The sequence below is a fragment of the Cynocephalus volans genome, chromosome 3 (assembly GCF_027409185.1).
Source record: "Cynocephalus volans isolate mCynVol1 chromosome 3, mCynVol1.pri, whole genome shotgun sequence".
In the NCBI taxonomy this organism is placed as follows: domain Eukaryota; kingdom Metazoa; phylum Chordata; class Mammalia; order Dermoptera; family Cynocephalidae; genus Cynocephalus; species Cynocephalus volans.
The window spans coordinates 59,055,453-59,068,048 of NC_084462.1; the positions used below are offsets into that span (position 1 = coordinate 59,055,453).

General features: G+C 38.4%; 1 protein-coding gene across 1 annotated transcript in view; it reads left to right on the plus strand.

Moving 5' to 3' along the window:
- ADAMTSL3 (ADAMTS like 3) overlaps window positions 1-12,596 on the plus strand; it is a 345,110-nt gene that overhangs the window by 234,188 nt on the left and 98,326 nt on the right. The window contains exon 15 of the mRNA XM_063090639.1: window positions 1,600-1,886. Coding sequence (XP_062946709.1) covers window positions 1,600-1,886 — 287 coding nt within the window. The remainder of the gene's footprint in view (window positions 1-1,599; window positions 1,887-12,596) is intronic.

Below are 12,596 nucleotides of genomic sequence, written 5' to 3' on the forward strand. Positions count from 1 at the left end.
ACACAATTTTGTGTTTATTGATATATGTTTATGGGGCTCATATATAGCAATGGCATCTCATTCTGCTGATTGGGGATGTGCTGTTGTGGACAACTGTGATGAAGTCTTGTCTGGGGAAAGAAGAGTGGATGACTCTACAAGCACTTTACAACCCTGTCTTTCTGAGGTTCAAAACATTATGCTTTGGAAATGCATCTGAAACAAACATCTCAGCAGCATTTTCTGAAGTTATTTAGTAGAACATTATCCCATGAATAGGGATCTGCATTCACTTTAGTTTATATAATGATTCATATCATATTCCTGTCTTAAGTATTTATAGTAGGCATTTATATATTATAGTCTTTGGAAATGTTTTGCAGTAAATGAAGCTGTTGAGCATTATTGAACCCAAGTTTTCTGCACTTATTCTACCACTGTACTCTTTCTTGCCTGTCATTTATTAATATCTCATAATACAAAGTGTTGCTTCAGAGTATCTTAAATATATCTGTTCCTACTGAATCTTTTTTTTTTGGCAGCTGGCTGGTATAGGGATTGAATCCTGGACTTTGGTGTTATCAGCACCATGTTCTAACCAACTGAGCTACCCGGCCAGCCCTCCTGAATCAATTTTTTTAATTCAATGCAGGGCTCTGTAAACATTTTTTGTAAAGTTCCAGATAGTAAACATTTCAGGCTTTGCAGGCCCAGCATGCTCTGTCACAAATATTCAGCTTTGCTGTGTAGCATAAAAGCAGCCGTAGACAATAGGTCGACATGAGTGTGGCTGTGTTCTAGTAAAGCTTTAATTATGGATACTAAAATTTGAATTTTATGTAATTTTCACATGTCACAAAATATTATCCTTTTTCTCCCCCCTCCCACGTTTTAAAAATGTAAAAATCATTGTTATCTGTAAACTGCACAAAAACAGGTGGGCCGGATTTGACCTGTAGGCTGTAGTTTTATTACCTTTGATCTAGTGCATAATAATTCAGGATAAGAAATAAATGCTTTATTCAGTCAGATTGTACAATACTTTTATATTTTCAAGAAGATTCAGAAGCTCAGTGTATTTGTACTCATATATTAAATATATATAAAAAATTAAAGCTTCATCTACTCTGCAGAAAGCATTTAAGTTATCCTACAATTTAGCTCTGAAACACTGAGACAGTTTAATAAAACCTTGCTTGTTACAAAGGATAAGCTTAGTAAAGATTTGTTGAATACATATTGGTGAAAATCTTCATATAATAAGGGAAAGCAGATTAGAAATGATCTCTACATGATAGTTTATTTGTTACTAAATCTTAAAGAAAAGCTTTGTAATAATGTTTTGCAAGGGTCATAGCACAGAATTTGAATTATGAATGGATGCAAAAGTAGAGTATATCTGTAGTGAAGAATTCTTTCTGGTGCTAATAAGATTTGAAAATGCGTTAACTGCATAATTGACCATCAACAAAAGCATAGCATTCCACATGTATCGAATTCCCTCTGAATGAAGCTGGTTATTTTATTTTTAATTCATTGAACACTTGTCACTCCTCCTTTGATGGCCTATATTTGATGATCACCAGTGTCCTCCTCTGGTGGCTCCCTGGTTTTCCCTAGGTTCATTCCGGAACCCTGGTCAGCCTGCAGTACCACGTGTGGGCCAGGCGTGCAGGTCCGTGAGGTGAAGTGCCGCGTGCTCCTCACGTTCACGCAGACAGAGACTGAGCTGCCCGAGGAAGAGTGCGAAGGCCCCAGGCTGCCCACTGAACGGCCTTGTCTCCTTGAAGCATGTGACGAGAGCCCTGCCTCCCGAGAGCCTGATGTCTCTCTCCGCGAGGACAGTGAGATGACTTACGACTGGGAGTACGCTGGCTTCACCCCGTGCACGGCAACGTGTTTGGGAGGTATTTGAATCTTTGCTTGAGAACAGTTATGTCATGCATTGCTAATGGTTTGAGAAATTACTAAATTGGGTTAGCCAAATAGGCAAGTTAGCAAAAGTTTTAAGAAGGCGAAGTCATTTAAATAACTGAAAACTATGCTTTTCCCTTCTTTTATTTTGTTGTAGTGATTATTTTAAAAACTTAAAAGTTAGTGAGACTGTATCCTGGCCAAAAAATGTTGTTTCCTTGACCTAAAAAATCTGCATAACTGAGATGGGGAGGGGGTGACTGGTTAATAGGGAATACAGGAAAATTCAGAATAGATTAAGTTGAGACAAATCTTGTGCATAAATCAGTCTTACAGATTGAGGCTGCCTAGAACTGCTGTATCTGGTGCAACTCTCAGTCAAAGGTCTTCCTCAGAAAATAGTTAGGTTTATAGCATCACATTGCACCAGCAACGAGTGCAGAACAAACAAATCACTATGATTTATGTGTGTATGCGGTGACACACATAGTCAGGAAACCCTGTTAGGATTAGAAAGTGGTTGTATAGCCAGGTGACCCCATTAGGGTGAGAAGCTGGCCTCAGAATTATGTAAGCATTCTAGGATCTGAAAGGGAACAGATGAGCAGGGAGCAGGAGTCCAGATAGCCACTCTCTAGGGCTCTGTTGAGAGTAAAAATGATAGAAATAACCAATAGGAAAGCTAGATCTTTTACTAACATGTAGGAGACAGTCTCATCAGGACTCAAGGGCCCCTGACCCTGTCCTCCAACTCCTGACTGTGCCTTCCAGCTAGCTGCCATGGAATGGGCTTGGTGCCTAAACACGCGCTGACGTCAGTCCCAGCCAATGGTGGGAGAAATACAAGGAGTGCTGCCTTAGAGCTGTTACCTTAAGAGCATGCCGCACCCCTCCTGGTGGTCCTGAGCACATTACTTGGAACTCCTTATTGATCGTGGAGTTCCTGGCCTAGTCATTGTGCCTAAACCCCTTATCCTTTTTGCTCCAGACTCATGAGCCTGAATTCTCAAGCCTTGCCATCTAGTGTCCATGACTTGATGGAATCTGTCTTTCTTCTTCCTGTATAATTCAACCTCTAAACCTGCCTACCCTTGACACCTGTTCTCTAACATTGCCAGCCTGGCAATAAACCCAGCTAAGGTGGCATGTGCCTTCCCCCCAGGCTGTAGCTAAGCTACTGCCTTTCATACAGAGTTATACATGTGGAATTTATGAAACAAACCCTGAGATGCCTCCAGATTCTCTCTCCCTTCCTTACTTGCTTCTCCCTAGTCCTAGAAGCCCATCCCATCTAACTAGAAACCTAGACTTTCTGGTTCACTTGGACCTTAAATTTCGGCTGTCTCTTCCCTTAAAGTCTCAGTTGCCCCCAACACTGCCTCGTGTCTGTTCCTGCCCAAATCTCAACTCCCTTACCTCCGAGGTAAGGATCCTGTACACATTTTTGTTATGTCTTGGAAACTATAACACTGACATGCCCTTAGCAATGTTGAAACTGATGCTTTCTCTTGATGAGTCTGGGGAAAGCCTCTGGAGATAGCCGCTGAGATACAAAGTTGGTCCTTCATTCAATCACAATAATAGGCGCCTGGAACTTTCTACGACATGATTATAAGATGCCATCTGGCTTCACCACTTCTGAATCACCACATTGCTGTGGTTTCACCAGAGACCTGGAGCTGTGTCTTTCACTAGGAGAGCAGAAATGAGTCTTGCTTTCACCACCAACACCATTCCCCCACACCCCAATCTATGTTGTTAGTCTCAAGCTTTTAAACATTGTCCTTGATAGAATCATTGTTTCATCTAATACTCTGTCATCCATGATTTAAATTTTTTTCCTGACTGGGAAGGGCCCCTGAAGTTGGGAAAGCACAGCAGGTTGGGTGCTTAGAACTCAACAGACCAGTTGGAGTTGCCCAGAGAAAGATGACTAGGTAAACTCTAATTTGGTTGGGAGTGTCTGCTGTTTGACTTCCCATTTGGAGCCTGGTACTAAAAATGCTAGAATCTACTCTTGTGTCCCCAGTGCCCACTGAGATGGTCCTAGACTTCACCTCCAGGATGGCTGTACCCAAGGGAATGATTTTCAGTTTTTTTCTGTAGCAGTTTTATTAAGATATAATTCATATAGTATACAATTTATGCATTTGAAGTATATAATATAGTGGTTTTTAATATATTCACAAAGCAACCATCAGCACAATCAATTTTAGAACACTTCAATAGACCGCAAAAGAGACCCTGCATCCTTAAGCAATCATACCCCATTTTCCCTTAAACCTCAGCCCCTGACAACCATTAATCTGCTTTCTGTTTATTCTGTGCATTTCATGTAATGGAGTCATACAATAATGTGGTTCTCTGTGACTGCCTTTTTTCACTTAGCATAGTGTTTTCAAGGTTCGTCCATGTTGTAGCATGTATTAGTAATTCATTCCTTTTATGGCCAAATAGTATTCCATTGTGAGAATATACCACATGTTATTTATCCATTCATCAGTTGATTGAAATTTGGTTTGTTTGCATGTTTTAAGTATTATGAATAATGCTGGCATGAATATTTATATACATGTTTTTGTATGGACACATGTTTTCATTTCTCCTGAGTATATACCTAGGAGTAGACAGAATGACCTTTGAATCCATTTAAAACATGCAAGTTTTGTGAAACTTGACTAATTGAGTTTATTGGAACTGTGGACTGTGGACCTTTTGGCTTTCTGTGAGAAGAGAAACTGCCTTGAACCTGTCAGAAATGCAACTGAGTACTCAGATGGGTGATGTGAAAGTGCCCATTTGCTATCTGACATATTCTTGTGTACCTGGAACACATTTAAAAAATTTTAACAGAGTTCAAGTTGGTAATCTTCCAACACTCAGGCAGCAATTTAGCCTTCTAAATGTGTATTTTAACATATAATCCTGTAATCATGTTATTGAAATGGACTCGGACACCCATTAACCCAAATTTTGCAATTGGGGAAACTGAGACTAAGAATCCATCACAAAGTCCAAAGTAGAAAACGAACAATTTAATTCTTATTCTTTCGCTAGAGTTGGTTGAACCGTAGGTGCACATAATAAGCTTCCTAATGTCGCAAAAAGTAATGTTTTTGATTTCTTGGATTCAAGCTGTAAGTTTTCTTATAAATGAATAACTAAATTTTATGAAACTGAAGAGCTAAGAGATGAAACTAAAATCCACTATAAAGGCTGGGAATTGGGCGCCTGCAGTATGCTAGACTCCGTGGTTCTTCATTGAGTTCTCCTCTAAATATCAGAGATAGAAGAAGAATAAGACACAGTGTTTGCCTTGATGGAGCACAGCTTTTGGTTATTTGGTTTTATTGTCCCAATTACACTGCTTGTAGTCAGTGATCCTTGCCTCTCTGTGATCTATTTTAATGTGGTTCTGGAAGCTCAGCCTCTGTAAATCCACTTATGTGTTGGTTATGGATGGGGAGTTTTAATCCTCACCCTGGATAGCAGAGAAGATAAGTCTGCAATGACTGACAACCACAGGAAAAGGATATTTCCACAGGAATGTAGTTATTTCTTCAACATTCCTGTTTCTGGCAAAAAAAAAAAATAAAATAAGTAATGTATACAAATTACAGGTTTCTGAAAAGATAAAGTTTTGGTTGCATCCTGATATTCTGTGTACTTGTAGAGTTGACCCTCTGTATACTCAGGGGATAGGTTTCAGGACCCCCCCATCCTCCTTACCCCCTACCCCCCACCCCTGCATACCAAATTCTGCAGACTCAAGCCCACAGTTGGCTCTACTGAACCTGCATCTAAGTGGACACATGCATTTCAAACCCTTGCTGTTCAAGGGTCAACTGTATTTTCTAACCTATCTTCACATCATACAGGAAATAAAAATAAATCTATTTGTTGTAATTACTGATGCTTAAGAACCTTGCATAAATGTGCTTTCACATTGGAATAGCAACAGAGAATTCTTGTTCAATTTCTAAAAGCATGAAGAATCCAGACATATGCAATCTCCAGCTTCCAAAGTAAGTGTAGGTTTGTATGTATGCAGCAGTGTGTGTGTGTGTGTGTGTGTGTGTGTGTGTGTGTGTGTGTGTGTGTGTGTACATATACATCCTGGAAGATGTGCTTACTTTTTTAGTACCTTCTGGTAAGGTTTTGTAATTTGCTGCCTCATAAAAATTCCTTACCAAAGTTCTTATTTTGTATTTTATATTGTTTGTTGCTTTTAGTGGCCATTTTCTTTTTTACCTTTATATTTTCTAATATAAAGGATATAGTGTATGCATGGACTTTTGAAGCCTGACCCCATTTTGAACCCCAGCTCTGCCTCTTTCTTTGCATTGATTGTTCAGATTTGTAGATGTGTGGTTTGTTTTTGTATAATGAGAATAATCATACCTACCTCATTAGGATTGCTGAAAGGATTAAATGTGATTATTAAATAAGGTGATGTTGGAGAAGTGTTTGATCGCAGTGTCTGGTATGTGGTATGTGATACGTATTAGAGGGATGATTATTTTATAATATAGTAATAAAATATTCCTCTTATATTGGAATGCTGTTGATTTGTTCTCTTTTTAAAAATCTGACCAAACTGCTGAACCTCTTAATACTTCTAATAGTTTTCCAGTTCATTTTTATGAGTTCTCTAAGTAATCATCTGCAATTAAGATGATTTTGTCTTTCCCTTTTCAATAGATTAAGTTTCATAGCTTATTGCATTGTCTAGAATTTTTAGAACAATGATAAATGAGGTGGAAAATGCCAGCCTTGTCTTGGTCCTGACAGTAGCAGGAGTCAACCTATTGTTTCATTTAAAAACAACATTCTACAAATATTTAATGCATGTTTCTGTGTGCCAGCCACTGATCTAAGTGATAGCAACTCAGTACATTCTTGCTTCAGAACTCAACTCTCATGAGGGAAGTGCATTGATTAGATAATCATACACATATACGTAAAATTACAAATACAAAAGAAGTAGATGAAGCTGTGAAAGCATATAACAGGGGACACTTGACCTAACTAACTAGGGAAGTAAGGAATGCCTCCCTAAAGACAATTACACTTTAAATATAAAAGATGAGGAATTCGTTAAGCAAAGGAGGGCATGGAGGGGGGGGCATGGAGGGGGTGGCACAGAGAGAATTTCCAGCAGAAAGAGCACATGTGAAGGCCCTGGGTGGCAGGAGGGTGCATGGTACGTTCCAGGAACTGAAGAAGCCAGGCACAGCTGGAGGACTGAGAATGAGACGGGGTTTAGTGTGGGATGATGCTAGAGGAGGCAGGGGACAGACAAAGGGGGCATTACAGGCCGTGTTGATTCGGGTCTTTATCTGAAGATCAATGAAAAGCCATTCAAGTAATTAAAGAGAGTTCCATGACTAAATTTTTATTTTACTTCAAAATTTTTTATTTACTTCAAAAAAGTTAGCTGATTGTAGAGAATCCTAGAAGGGTAATAACAGATATAACAGATATAAGGAGATCACGTAGGAAGCTATTGCCTTGTCTAGGCAAGAGCGTTGGCTGGAGTGGTGATGGTGGTGGAGACGGAGTACAGCAGGTGACAGTGAGAGGTGTTTAGGAGGTAAAGGAATGTGTCCATGAGTGGGTGAGCAGGAGTGAGGTGGCAAGTCTGAGTCCTAGGATTCTTTTGTGAGATGGTGAGTGCTCAATGGAAGTCCAGTTTGGCAAAGGAAGTCATGAGTTCGGTTGTGGGCATAATGATTTTAAGGTGCCTTGAGGCTTCCAAATGGAGATGTGAAGTAGGCAGTTGGATACGTGAGTTTGAAGCTAAGCAGTGGAGAGATCTGAACTGGAAATATACATTTATGAGTCATCTGCATATGGAAGGTTTGAAGCCAGGGGGGTGGATGAGAATTTTCAGGAAGAGAATACCTTTGAGGAGTGGTGAGGGTCTAAGACTGAGTTTTGAAGAAATTCATCGTTTGATGGCTGGGTGGAGGACAGTGAGCTGTAAAATTCTATGAGAAGAAGAGGTCAGGACTCAAAATCAGCTCTGGGTTTGGCAATGGGAAGCCACTGGTAACCTGAGGAAGGGTCGTTTCAGTGGAGCAGCAGAGATGGAAGCTAGATTTGAAAGGACTGAGGAAAGAGTGATAGGCAAGAAAATGGAGATGAATAGAACGATGTTTGTGGCAAAATTTGGCCACGATCGAGAGGTCAGAGAGGAGAAGATGATGAGATGGCACTGTGGGTTGAGATGGCACTGTGGGTTGAGATGGTGTTGTTGGTTGTGGGTTGTGGGTTGTGTATGTGGTGTGATTTAATGTCAGAGAGTCTTGGGTACAATTAAAAGGCAATGGGAAAGCTCCAGAATGAAAATGAAATGCAAAGTAATCAATAGATTTCCTAAGAAGATAGAAGGGGATGGACCCAAAGCACAGTTGTGGCGATCACTCATAAAGAGCTGGAGGGGCAACTCCTAATTGTAATAGGCAGGGAAAAGGCTGGGATGAATATGAGAGTAGGTGGGTTTATATGATTCTACAAGGGAGTTTCTGTCTGGTTGTTTCTGGTTTTCTCTGTATGAATATTTGCTGACAGTGATTTGGTGGGTGAGCGGACAGATGTATGAGGTTGTGAGTATGATGCTGCTGACTACGATGTGTTAGCATTTAATTTAGGATTTTGCATAAATATGAGTGCCATCGATGAATGTGGGTGTACTCTGTTTTGCATAGTGGAGTTCAAGAATACCCTCAAATGTAAAATGGGAGTGAAAGCTGGTTGGCCCACTATGGGCTCATTTTAGCATACTCGCTTTGGAGATGTATTCCTGACGCGTACATTAGCAATCGCTGTTTTGTTTTTTCTGAATCCCTTCAAATCATGACAGGCCTTGAGCTGTAGTTTCTTCCAGCTACTCTTGATATAATCGGTCACTTCCTCTCAGGCTCCAGTGATGGTTATGATGCCGTTCATAAGGCCCAATGGCTTTCGACAGGCCTTAATCTTTACCAGCTATCTCCTCTACTGGTTCCTAAAAAGAACTTACCCATTTGGAGTGGTGTAAAATTTGCATTTTAACACCAAACATTGCACTGTTCTTTGACACTTCTCTGCATCCATAACATCCTACATTTCCCCTCATTTTCATTACCTGAGAGTTTATAGTTATATCCACTCTATCATATTGGCTAATCAGCAGAGAGAAAAAAATATGTATTTACTGTTCTTTTCAATGTGGTCTGTGTATCTGTGTGTGTGTGTTATTGAAACAAATAGCATAATAATATATAATATAGCATTGTACATGGCAACACTATATAAAGTAGACCTATTTTTTCCTTTTATAGATTTAGATATCAGGTTATAGTAGTTTTGTAAGATGAATTGGAGTCTTTCATACCTTTAAATAATCTTACATGGTTTTTTATCATAGAAATTATCTGTTTAAAAAGTGTGAAAGAGCTGGTTATTACAACTGTCTAAATCCAGTTCTTTTTCTTTCCCTCGTGGGGGCAGGATTGAGAGAGAGGATTGTGGCTCAATCTTTAAAATCATTTTCAAGTTTCCCCCCTGCTAATTGTTATATTCAATCCAAGTTCTTAATTTTTAAATAAATTTTGTAATTTAGATTCGCTTGGGAAAAAGTCATCCATTTCATGGAGATATTGAAATTTATTATCTAGCATTGTTCACCTAGTCTCAAGTTTCTTTAAGTCTCCCTCTTCTGCTTTTCCTTGCCACAAATAATGTGTAATCTATTTACTCCTTTACCCAGGACTTTTAAAAATTCTAATGATAAAATTTTGGGGGTTTCATTTTTTATCATTCACTTATAGTTGGACTACATTATAGTCAGAGAATGTTACCTGAATAATTTATGACTTTTGGAACTCACTGCAGTTTTTTTTTTTTTATAGACTAATATAGAATTGATTTTTTTGAATATTAGAAACATTATATTGAATGAAAAAAAATTGTGGAAGATTACATATGGCATGATACATTTTTTAAATTGCAGTATAATTCTCATACAATAAAGTATACTCTTGGTGTACAGTTCTGTGAATTTTGTCAAACTCGTAAGTCTAGTAATTACCTGCACAATCATCTCCAAGATACTCTTGTGTTCCTCTGGAGTCATCCTATGCTACCCTAGACTCTGGAAATACTGATCTGTTTTCTATTCCTATAATTTTGCCTTTTCCAGAATGTCATCTAAATGTAATCACATGTGATATAGCTTTTTGAGTCTGGTTTAGCATAGTGCTTTTGGGGGCAATAATCCATGTTGTTTTTCAATAATTTATTCTTTTTAATTGTTTAGTAATATTCCATTGTATGGAGGTACTACAGTTTATTCGTTCACCAGTTGAAAGACATTTGGATTATTTCTAGCTTTGGCACCTACAAATTAAGCTGCTAGAAGCATTTACATGCAGGGTGTTGTGTGAACCAGTTTTTGTTGTTATTGTTAATCAGATGAATCTTTTATTTTCCCTTTTCTGTGTTCATTTTTTTTTGTTTGTTTTTCACTTTTTAAAAAAATTGAAACATAGTTGATTATACCTATTTGTGGCGAACAAAGTTGACTATCTATATTTGCATACAATATGATGATCAAATCAGGATAATCAGCATATTCATCATTACAAAACATAATTGTTCTTTGTGCCCCTTAACCAATTTCTCACTATCCCCCTTCCCACTCCCCCTTTCCCACCTTTAGTAACCACAGTTCTGTTCTCTCCTTCTGACAGTTCAATATATTATTGTGTCCTTCCTTCTTCCTGTCCTTCCTTCCTCCCTCCCTCCTTCCCTCCCTCCCTCCCTCCCTCCCTCCCTCCCTCCCTTCCTTCCTTCCTTCCTTCCTTCCTTCCTTCCTTCCCTCCCTCCCTCCCTCCCTCCCACTCTCCCTCCCTCCCTCCCACTTATGAGTGAGGACATGTGGTATTTCTCTTTCTGTGCCTGGCTTGTTTCACTTAACATAATTTTCTTCAAGTTCATCCATGCTGCTGCAAATGGCAGAATTTCATTCTTTTTTATGGTTGAGTACTATTACATTGTGTATATATACCACATTTTCCTTATCCAGTTATCCGTCGATGGACATCTAGGTTGGTTGCACATCTTGGCCGTTGTAAATAAAGCTGCAATAAATAAAGGGAGAGTGCAGATTTCCCTTTGTCATCAGGATTTCCATTCCTTTGGGTATATACCTTGTAGTAGGCTCATATGGTAGTTCTGGGTCATATGGTCTTCAAATGTTTGGAAAACCTCCATACTGTTTTCCATAATGGCTGTACTAATTTATAGTCCCACCAGCAGTGTATAAGTTTTCCCCTTTTTCCACATCCACACCAGCATTTGTTGTTCTCTGCCTTTCTGATAATAGCCAGTCCAGCTTGTGTGAGATGATATCTCGATGTGTTTTGATTTGCATTTCTCTCATGATTAGTGATGTTGAGCATATTTTCATATACTTATAGGCCATTTGTATGTCTTCTTTTGAGAAATATCTATTCAGCTCCTTTTCCCATTTTTTTAATTGGTTTATTTGGGTTTTTTTACTGTTAAGTAGTTTGAGTCCCATATATATTCTAGATATTAATTGCTTATCAGATGTACAGTTTGCAAATATTTTCTCCCATTTTATAGGTTGTCTTTTCACCCTGTTGATTATTTCCTTTGCTGTGCAGAAATTTTTTAGTTTGTTATAATCCCATTTGTTAATTTTTTCTTTTGTTGCTTATGCTTCTGAGGTCTTAGTCATAAAGTTTTTGCCTGGTGCTACCTCCTGAAGTGTTTCCTCTATGTTTTCTTCTAGGAATTTTATAGTTTCAGGTTTTATATTTAAGCCTTTAATTCCTTTTGAATTGATTTTGCTGTATGGCAAGATGTACAGGTCTAGTTTCATTCTTCTACGCCTGGATATCCAGTTTTCCCAGCACCATTTGTTGAAGAGGCTGTCCTTTCCCCAGTTTATGTTCTTGATGCCTTTGTTGAAAATCAGTTGGCTATAAATAGGTGGGTTGATTTCTGGGTTCTCTATTTTGTTCCATTTGTATAAGTATCTGTTTTTATGTCAGTACCATGATGTTTTAGTTACTATAACTTTGTAGTATAATTTAAAGCCTCTGGCTTTTTTTTTTTTTTCTTTTCCTCAGAATTGCTTTGGCTATTTAGAGTCTTTTGTTGTTCCATATGAATGTTAGGATTTTTTTTTCTATTTCTGTGAAGAATGTCATTGGTATTTTGATGGGGATTGCATTGAATCTATAGATTGCTTTGAGTAGTATGAACATTTTCACAATGTTAATTCTTTCAATCCATGAACGTGGAATGTCTTTCCATCTTTTGGTTTCCTCTTTAATTTCTTTCAGCATCATTTTGTAGTTTTCATTGCAGCAATCTTTCACCTCCTTGGTTAAATTTATCCCCATTTATTTTATTCTTTTGGTAGCTATTGTAAATGGGCTTGTTTTCTTGATTTCTTTTTCTGCTAGTTTGTTGTTGGTGTATAAAAACACTACTGATTTTGGTGTATTTATTTGGTATCCTGCAACTTGACTGAATACCTTTATCAGCTCTAGGAGTTTTGGGTATAGATTTTAGGTTTTCTATATACGGGATCATGTCATGTGTGAACAGGGACAATTTGACTTTGTCTTTTCTGATTTGGATGTCCTTTATTTCTTTCTCTTGCCTGATTGCTCTGGCTAGTATTT